The sequence below is a fragment of the Nicotiana attenuata genome, unplaced genomic scaffold (assembly GCF_001879085.1).
Source record: "Nicotiana attenuata strain UT unplaced genomic scaffold, NIATTr2, whole genome shotgun sequence".
NCBI lineage: Eukaryota > Viridiplantae > Streptophyta > Magnoliopsida > Solanales > Solanaceae > Nicotiana > Nicotiana attenuata.
Window position 1 is genome coordinate 348824 of NW_017670878.1, and position 10419 is coordinate 359242.

The window sequence follows — 10419 nt, forward strand, 5'->3', positions numbered from 1 at the left end:
CAGAGTGCAGTATCAGTACAACCGACCCCGTGTTCTGGTAAGTGTCGAGCCTAACCTCAGCGAAGTAGTGACGAGGCTAGGACAAGACACATACATAAACCTGTGCAATTAAATAATATACTACCAGAATAAAATTAATAGAAGCTAAGCGGAAATTAACGAGAGGGGAAGCATGCTAAGGGGGTTGCAAGATAAGGAATCACAGCAATAGAGGAATTTAAACAGCTATTATACCTTGAACCGGTAATAATAAGTAAACACAGCAAACAGAAAATACACGGCATCACCCTTCGTGCTTTTACTCTCAACCTCACCAGATAATCAATAATAGGAACGTACACGACATCACCCTTCATGCTTTATCACTCAACCTCACCATATAAGCAATAGAAATGTGCACGACATAACCTTTCGTGCTTTATCACTCAGCCTCACCACGTAAACAATAGAAACGTGCGCATCATCACCCTTCGTGCTTTATCATTCTTCCTCACCATATAAATAATATAAACGTGCATGGCATCACCCTTCGTGCTTTATCACACTACCTCACCAAAATAAGAGACAACAATAATAGGGAAATAGAATGACAACAACAAGTCTTACTTCAACACTTAGTCCCACAATACCAATCTCAACTTTGAATAAATTTTCAACCAATACCAACCTCAATAAAACATGATAAGAGATTACTCAACACATTGAATAGCTAGTTTAAACATGAAGAATATGATCAAAACATACGACATCTACAATAATAAGACTCTCTCATATGCTATGACTCGACAACAACGTATAGGTACTCGTCACCTCACCTATACGTTGTACTCAATACCCAAACACGTAACAAGTAAGCAAATAACACCTAATCCCTCAAGCTAAGGTTAGCCACGACACTTACCACGCTCCCACGGTCAAACTCAAAGCTCAAACACCGCTTTTCCCTTCTCACGAGCCTTCGGACCAATAGAATCTAGCAAATTACCAACCAAACAATTCAATTTAAGCCTTAGGAACTACCCACGATTGCAAGGAATTCAATTTAGGCCATTTTGGGAAAAGTCAACAAAAGTCAACATTCGGGCTCGCTTGGTCCAAACCTGAAATTCGAACCAAAATCCGATTACCCATTCACCCCTGAGCCCGGATATACAATTGGTTTTGGAATCCGACCTCAATTTGAGGTCTAAATCCCCAAATTTCGAAATCCCTAGTTTCTACCCAAAAATCCCCAATTCCACCATGAAAATCCTAGATTCTAGGTTGAAATCTTATTATAAGAAGTGAAAGATTGAAAAAAATGAGTTAAGAATCATTTACCTATGATTTGGGGGAGAAATGGCCTTTGGAATCACCTCTTGAGGTTTAGGTTTTTGAAAATTTGGGAGATGAATCAAAAATCCCGTCTAAGTCCCTTTTGCACGGCTGCAGATGTCACATTTGCCACCTGGGCTTCGCAATTGCGAAGAGCACAAATGCAAAGAGGCCATCGCAAATGCGAGGTCCTTCACATTCTGCTGCCTTCGCAATTGCGAAGGTAAGCTCGCAATTGCAAACATGAACCTCCGCAAATGCAACAAAATGATCGCATTTGCGATACTGCCCCTCCCAACTTTACTTTGCAATTGCGAAGACTGTATGGCACAGCTTCTCTTCGCAATTGCGATGAAAGCCTCGCAAATGCGGAATCTGCAGGCTTCGCAATTGCGATGCCTGATCTCGCAAATGCGAGATCAGAGGCCTGCAACAAGTTCAGTTATACCAGCAAATTTTTCCTAAGTTCAGAACACCCTGTAGCCTATCCGAAACTCACCCGAGCCCTCGGGGCTCCAAACCAAATATGCACACAAGTCTTAAAATATCATGCGAACTTGCTCGTGCGATCGGATCGCCAAAATAACATCTAGAACTACATATTTAGCACCAAAACACATGAAATTCCCAAGAACACTTTGAAATTCCTATTTTCACAACCGGACGTCCAAATCACGTCAAATCAACTCCAATTTCCACCAAATTTTACAGATATGATTTTAATATTATATTAAACCTGTACGGGGCTCCAGAACTAAAATACGATCCCGATACCAACGAGATAAAACATTAATCCAATTTCTTTAAACCTTAGATTTCAGACTTACAATTTTCGTCAAAAATTTATTTCTCGGGCTAGGGACCTCGGAATTCGATTCCGGGCATACGCTCAGGTCCCATATTCTGATACGGACCCACCGGTACTGTCATAACACGAGTCCGGATCCGTTTACTCAAAATGTTGGCTGAAGTCAACTAAATTAACTTTTAAAGGTAAAAATTATTGTTTTTATCAATTTTCCACATAAAAGCTTTCCGGATACGTGCCCGGACTGCGCAAGCAAATCGAGGAATAAAAGAGGTTTTGAAGTCCTCGGAACACGGAATCGAGCCCTAAAACATAAGATGACATTTTGGGTCATCACAATCTACAATCTTTTTTAACTCTTTTTTTAATCTCCTTAGCGAAAACCCTGCCTCCGCCACTGCCAGACTGATAAGTTTTTAAAGAATGAGTAAATATGATATTTTAGGTAAATTTCATATTGAAAAAGAGAATCAAATAAGGTTGTTATATACTAAAACACAAACTTACATGGTACGGTACGCACGTAAATGTGACGTAGCTCAAGAGGCAAATCCATATGCCCCATTGTGCAAAAGTGAACAAGACATACGTTGATGGTCAATCACTATTCTTTTGTGTGGGGTGGGAAAAGGAAAAAAATAAGCTACCCTGACAACAAGGTAAAACATTTCCAACCATGAATTTTGGCACTAAATGTTAAAAGCGTATTGGAGGATAATGGTTCTTGCCTCACTTTTCAGATTTCACTATATGTATATATAATGACCCATTCCTTTTAGAATTTAGATTCTTGATACCCCACAATCCTGTCTCTCCCACATCCCTTCCCACCACTTGTATTATTGATTTTTTGTCCCTTTTCTGCTCTCTATTTAAAGTGTTTCTCGCTTTCTTCTTCTCCTTAGTTTCCCAGTTACAATAATTCATTCTTGAATAGCAGGTTTGAACAAAAAGTTTTGAATCTTTATTTTACTTTTTGTGGGATTATAGGATATATATATATGTATTGTCCAGTTAAGTATGGTCTAAAGCTGGTTTACTTATATAACTAGCATTTCTCCGTGTTTTGTTGATGAGAGATTTGCCTGGGATGTCACATATTTAATAGCCAAGCGTACTAGTGATATTGTCTGCTTTGGACCTAGGCCTGCGGGTTTTAAAACGCGTCACTAGGATCTAAGGCTTGTTTACTAATATACCCAGCATCTCTCCTGTGTTTTGTCAATTCGATGTGGGATTCCCCTGGGTGTCACAGTATAAGAGGGTCATAAACTTTTTTATCCTTTATATTGCAGTTTTGCTCAGATAAGATCAGGGGTATACTCTGTTCTTTTTGAGTTATTGTCAAGAATCAAGATATATTTAATGCTATCACATGTTTTTGTGACCTTGCCTTTACTGAGTAAAAAGTTGCACGTTTACTCCTGAAAAGTGAAAAATATTAGTAGTACTAACATTGGTAATTTCATTTGGTGGCAGGTTTGAAAACAGTTTCAGTTTTCTCATCTAACAATGGGAAATGAGTTTCCATCATTTTCAACAGCAAATGGTCCTCAAGAAAGTTCAAACTATGATGAAATATTCATGCAGCATAGTTTGCAGTTCTCTGATAGTTTAAAGGTAGATGCTTTAATTTCTCCACTGCAATTTCTATGCTTTCATGTGATAAGATATAAATCTTGGTTTTATTATGGTATAAGCGGATGTTTACATTTTTATTTACGTACATATAAGGGCAGTCTGGTGGACTAAGCTCCCGCTATGCGCGGGGTCAGGGGAAGGGCCGGACCACAAGGGTCTAGTGTACGCAGCCTTACCCTGCATTTCTACAAGAGGCTGTTTTCACGGTTCGAACTCGTGACCTCTTGGCCACATGGCAGTAACTTTACCAGTTACGCCAAGGCTCCCCTTCGATAGCATAAAGAGCTTTATACTATCAATGCAATCTTACTGTGGTATAGCAGGTTATCACTTTATTTTCTAAGTTATTAAGTTATGATACCAGACTTAAAATAAAGAGTTATCTATTGATGTACTCTAAATTTTATGGTGTCAAAATTCTATACAATGTCAGTATACAGAACTTAAACTCTTGGTTTGTGGTAATTAGGACTTGAAGAATTTAAGGAAACAGTTGTATTCAGCTGCAGAGTACTTTGAGTCTTCTTATGGGGAAAATGAGCACAAAACATTGTAAGTCTAAAGTCCTTTTTATTATTGAATTTTTTTAGTGGAAAAAAATTGTTAATCCTTTGGAGTTTTCCTAATTCTTTGTTAAAAAAATATGTGGTACAGAGTGATAGAGACTTTGAAAGATTATGTGAGTAATGCTTTAGTTAGTAGTGTGGATCATTTGGGCTCAGTGGCATGTAAATTAAACAGCTTCTTGGATGAAAAAGTTGATGAATTTTCTACAACCAAGCTTCGTTTCTCATGTATGGAACAGGTAAGGTAACATTTACCGATTCCCCCTTCCCCCCCCCCCCCCAGACACACACACACTAGAAGGTTCATTTACATTAGAATATCTCACATTGGTGGAGAAAATATGATCTTGAGCAATCCTCACCTCATAAAGATAGTTTTAGGCCGGAGGTCAATTTTGTTTTACGTGCTTTCAGAGCCATACTTATCCATGTTCTCGGTGTACTCAATGTTGGGCCTAAAGGTGGATCTAGTGCAATAGGTTTGGGTTCACATAAACCCAATAATATTTGCCTATACCCTGTTTTTATATTAATAAGTCCATTAATTTCATAAGAATATTCAGTTTGGAACCCAATTCATTGGTCCGATTACTACTGTATATCAATTTGAGATCATGTAGGCATCCATAAGCTTAAATTCCTGAATTCGCCTCTCGTAGGGCCTCCATGCAATGTTGTCCACGTCCTAATGTCTAGCAATGGGCGTGTAAGGGAGGGGTAGGGGGTGTTAGAATATCACATTGGCCGAGGGAACGAGTTGTTGTTTTCTTGTATAGCTTTGGACAATCCTCACTTCACGTGTTAGTTTTTGTGGTTGCCTTAGGCACAAAGTCCTTTTTTCCCCCTCACTTCATGAGTCGTCTGTCTTACCATTTCCCATTTGGTTACTCCTAATTAGAAACTGCAAACATGCCAAGAAGTTGTTGATCGCAGTGGCCTCTTGCAACAATCCTTTGTAATTCTGACTCCAAAGCAACATAAGCGGTACTTGATTTCAGGCAATGATCTTTTTTCCCTCCTCTTCATTAGTATTGTTTTTACATTCAATACTTTCATAAAACAAACAAATGTGTTTTGCTTCAATTTCACTCTCAAGTGTTCACATTTTGCAGCTGCAGAGATACAACCTGCAGTTCTAAAACCTCTACAAAGACATAAGGAACAAAACCCGTGTCCTCAAGATGACCTGCAGCTGCCTAAGCAGGGTACTTTATTTCTATGTTGCTCGGACTCTCCAAAAATGTTGCCTCGCCCGTGTTGGATCCTCCAAAAATGCACTACTTTTGGAGGATACGACACGCACCCGTCAACATTTTGAAGAGTCTGAGCAACATAGCTTTATTTGACATCTTCTTGTTCTTTTCGTGCCTTTGAACTCTGTTGAATTGTATGACCATCTCGTCAAAAAGTTTAAGTCATTAGCGAGAATACACTTTTTATTCGCTTAATTATATCTTTAACAACCTAAACTTTAAAATAAGATGATCATACAATTTAAGGAGGGGCGTGTTAATACACAACATCTCTCAAGCAGCTTAAACTTTTAAATGAGATAGTCGCGTAATTTACCAAGTTCTTTTAATCTTTGCCCTTTTGTAGTTCTTTTTCTTCTTAACTTTCTTTGATTCTTCTCTCTACCATTAGGTGATTGTTTTCCTCATCCTTTTCAAGCTCTACCACCAAAGCCCCATCCATCTAAACCAAAGTACATGTAAGTTTTCAATAAATGAGGATACTCCAGAAAAGTTTTTCTTTGTTAAATTGCCTTTAAAATCAGTAATCATATTAAACATTTTGGCACATGAAAAGGCATTCCAAGATTTCATGGACAGATGCTTCTCCAAATCCTCTCAACTTCTCGTTCACAAGGGTTGCATCCACCAAAGAAGTTGGTAAGTACCAAATTAAATTCTAGTTATACACAGTACAATTGATGAATGGGAGTCTTGGCGTAACCGGTAAAGTTGTTGTCACGGGTTCGAGCCGTGGAAACAGCCTTTTGCAGAAATGCAGGGTAAGGCTGCATAGTATAAACCCGTGTGGTCCGCCCTTCCCCGGACTCCGCGCATAGCGGGAGTATAGTGCACCGGGCTGCCCTTTTACACAGTATAGTTCAAAAGACTTAGTAAATTATCACGGATTTACCTTCGTGTGTAGAAGTTGAACTCAATTAACACATTCAATAATGAAACAGGGAAAAGATCAGTTTCACCACTTAAATTTGCTCTCAAGCGCTCTGGATCTGTCAATAGATCAGTTTCTCCTCTTATGCGCTTTGGATCCGTTATCAGTAGATCAATTTCTCCCAGCACTTCCAATAAAAAAGTGAGGGTAAGGACATTTAGCAAGTACATTATGTTTGTGGCAAAGAAAAGTTGTATCTGTTCATACTAAATGATTGTATTATATGTTTTTGGATAATATTACAGTGTCCATCTGAGCCACGGCGGGCAGTTTCATTGTCAATAAATCCAGAAAGAAATGGTGCAAAGGATATTCAAGACTACAGCAGAAAGAGTAAAAATGTACTTACAGCATTCCTCAGCCTTCATGGTCATGGATCAAGAAAGGGAAATATACCTTCAAGATACCGCGACGACAGATGATGAAATCAGAAAATAGAGATATCTTCAAGCAATTTGGAATTTTGGATGCATAAAGGTTGTGTTACCCTTCTTCTACAGCTAAAAGGCAATGTTTTGATAAATAGATGGTTAAGTATGAATAAGCATGGGAAATGAGAATGGAATCATGAAAATAGGAACTGGCTTACTTCATGGGCAAAGAAATGAAAATCCCAATAAAAGAAAGTTCAAAAACTGTGTAAAATGTAAACTACTATGCCATTTGCAGGGTAATGCCAACATCTCCTTTCAGAAATGAGATTAAATAATTTGAATAAAGAGGAAGAAAGACAAAAGGACTGAATGTACAATGGTGCTTAATCAAAGAATAATCGAATTAAGTAAGAGCGATGTAATTGAGAGTTCATTGCCTTCGTCTTGTAACCATACAAATTGGAACTTCTCTTGTACGTGTAATTTGTAAGTTCATACACGTTATTATGTCTCCAATATTATTGTCTAGCAAATACATCAATTTTCCGTTTAATATTGTGATGATCCTGTCAAATAAGTATTATCCTTGTAGAAACTGTGTAGTATTATAAAACATATAGTCTATCAACAACAACACACCTAGTGTAATCCCACAAGTGGGGTCTGGGGACGGTAGTGTATACGCAGACCTTACCCCTACCTGGAAGGTAGAGAGGTTGTTTCCGATAGACCCTCGGCTCAAGCAAAATAGTGTAAGTTAATGAACAACATCATTTTTGAACTCGCAATGAAAAATATATTTTGAGGTCTTACTATTCCATGATATGCATATGACTGGTGTGATAAAGCACGGGAGAAAATATATTATTGATTAATATTCTATGTTACAATGAGCCCTACTTATATGTATTCATAACACATAACCTACTCCTATTACATAAGGGACTAAGACTAATTACATATATTCACATAACTATTCTAACACTCCCCCTCAAGCTGGTGCATATAAATCATATATACCGAGCTTGTTACATATGTAGTTAATACGAGGACCAGTGAGGGTCTTGGTAAAAATATCTGCAAGCTGATCATTAGAATTCACAAACTTTGTAGCAATATCTCCCGAGAGTATCTTTTCTCTAACAAAGTGACAGTCAATCTCAATGTGTTTAGTTCTCTCATGGAATACGGATTTGACGCAATATGAAGAGCAGCTTGACTATCACACACAAGTCCCATCTGACTAATCTCACCAAATTTCAACTCCTTGAGCAACTGTTTGATCCAAACTAGCTCACATGTCGCCATGGCCATTGCTCGATATTCTGCTTCTGCACTAGACCGAGCAACTACATTATATTTCTTGCTCTTTCAAGACACCGAATTTCCTCCTACTAAGACACAATATCCAGACGTAGAACGTCTATCAGAAGGTGATGATGCCCAATCAGCATCTGAGTAACCAACGATCTGCTCATGGCCTCGATCCTCAAACAATAAACCTTTGCCTGGAGCTGATTTTATATATCGAAGAATGCGGACAACTGCATCCCAATGACTATCACAGGGAGAATCCATAAACTAACTCACAACACTCACAGGAAAGGAAATGTCAGGTCTAGTCACTGTGAGGTAATTTAATTTACCAATCAACCGCCTATATCTTGCAGGATCGTTGAGAGGCTCCCCCTATCCTGGCAGAAGTTTAGAATTCGGATCCATCGGAGTGTCAGCAGGTCTCCAACATGTCATTCCTGTCTCCTCGAAAATATCTAAGGCATACTTTCATTGTGAGATCACAATACCTGAGCTAGACTAAGCAACCTCAATACCCAGAAAATACTTTAACCTGCCTAGATCCTTAGTCTGAAAGTGCTGAAAGAGATGTTGCTTCAATTTATTAAACGACCAGATAAATACAGGATTTGAAGCAGAATGTCGATAAAACACAGAGTGATCAGCTTCACTACGAGTCATGCCAAACTCCTGAATAACTGTGCTGAACTTACCAAACTAGGTTCGAGGAGACTGTTTTAGACCATAAAGGGACCGACGCAACCGACATACAAGGCCACTAGACTCCCCCTGAGCAACAAAACCAGGTGGTTGCTCCATATAAACCTCATCCTCAAGGTCACCGTGAAGAAAAGCATTTTTAATGTCCAACTGATAGAGAGGCCAATGACGAACAGCAGCCATGGATAGAAAAAGGCGGACTGATGCTATTTTAGCCACGGGAGAGAAAATATCACTATAACCGAGTCCAAATATCTGAGTATACCCTTTGGCAACAAGACGAGCCTTAACTCGATCAACCTGGCCATCTGTACCAACTTTGACTGCATACACCCAACAACAACCAACAGTCGATTTACCCGAAGGAAGAGGAACAAGCTCTCAAGTACCACTCATATGTAAAGCAGACATCTCATCAATCATAGCATGTCGCCATCCTGGATGAGACAATGCTTAACCTGTATACTTAGGGATGGAAACAGAGGACAAAGATGATACAAATGCGCAATGGGATGATGACAGATGATGGTAACTTAAACCGACATAATGGGGATTAGGATTAAGAGTGGACCGTATACCTTTTTGTAGTGCAATCGGTTGACTAAGAGGAGACAAGTCCGCAGTATTAGCAGGGTCAGGTGCAGGACGTGAATCAGCTAGGCGTGATGCTGGGCGCGGACGACGATGATAAGTCAGGAGTGGTGGATTTGTAGAAGGTTGAACTGGATTAGGTGGTGGCACTGGAGCTATAGTTGGTGGAACTGGACTAGGTGGTGGCACTGGAGTTATAGGTGGTGGAGCTGCAACTGGAGCTGTAGGTGGTGGAGCTGCAACTGGAGCTATGGAGGAAGATGAATGGGAGATAGTGACTAAATCTCCAAAAGATGGAACTGGTAGCACCTCAAAAATATCTAAGTGATTACCTGGACCTGTGAAGTATGATTGGGTTTCAAAGAAAGTGATATCAGCAGACATAAGATACCGCTGGAGGTCAGGAGAATAGCATCGATATCCCTTTTGCGTTCTCGAGTAGCCCAGAAATACGCACTTAAGAGCATGAGGAGCTACTTATCTTTTCCCGGAGTAAGGTTATGAACAAAACACTTCCTCCCAAAGACACGGGGTGGAAGAGAGAACAAAGGTAAGTGGGGAAACAGGACAGAGAATGGAACTTAAGGCTGGCATCCGGTCCGGGCCCGGTCCCAAACGGGCTTTGTGGTTTGGGCTCAAACGGACCCGGTCTTTGTGGGCCGGGCTTAAACGGACCTGGGCTTCATGGGCTTTTGGGTGTAACCAGACCGGGACCGGGACCGTGTAGTAATGGTCTCGAGCTATGTGGGCCGGGCCCAGGCCCAAACGGGCCTAAATGGGCCTAGACTACTTTTTTACCTAAGGCAATTTCTTGTAAATTATATTAGCTTATATAAATTATATATACTATATCTATATCTATAATATATATATATATATATATATATATATATATATATATATATATATATATATATATATATAT

The 10419-nt window shown here is 39.4% G+C and overlaps 1 protein-coding gene across 3 annotated transcripts; it reads left to right on the top strand.

Moving 5' to 3' along the window:
• Nucleotides 1-2912: 2912 nt before the first annotated feature.
• On the top strand, nucleotides 2913-7440 carry LOC109244150 (protein ABIL2-like). 3 transcript variants are annotated; one of them, XM_019411188.1, is made up of 10 exons: nucleotides 2913-3062; nucleotides 3602-3742; nucleotides 4233-4315; nucleotides 4418-4568; nucleotides 5228-5327; nucleotides 5442-5534; nucleotides 5974-6040; nucleotides 6139-6221; nucleotides 6524-6660; nucleotides 6759-7440. In XM_019411188.1, the coding sequence occupies exons 2-10, from the start codon at nucleotides 3635-3637 to the stop codon at nucleotides 6933-6935; spliced, it is 999 nt and encodes a 332-aa protein (XP_019266733.1). In that variant the 5' UTR covers nucleotides 2913-3062; nucleotides 3602-3634; the 3' UTR covers nucleotides 6936-7440. The 3 variants fall into 3 exon arrangements, with proteins under 3 accessions (XP_019266733.1, XP_019266735.1, XP_019266734.1); XM_019411190.1 differs by having other exon boundaries at nucleotides 6524-6654; XM_019411189.1 differs by lacking the exon at nucleotides 2913-3062 and adding an exon at nucleotides 3293-3439.
• The last annotated feature ends 2979 nt before the right edge of the window (nucleotides 7441-10419 follow it).

Coding starts and splice junctions, on each gene's coding strand:
- LOC109244150 (XM_019411188.1), top strand. CDS start 3,635: ATGGGAAATGAGTTTCCATCATTTTCAACAGCAAATGGTCCTCAAGAA. Junction 3,743..4,232: donor AGTTCTCTGATAGTTTAAAG/GTAGATGCTTTA, acceptor TGTGGTAATTAG/GACTTGAAGAATTTAAGGAA. Junction 6,041..6,138: donor CCATCTAAACCAAAGTACAT/GTAAGTTTTCAA, acceptor GCACATGAAAAG/GCATTCCAAGATTTCATGGA.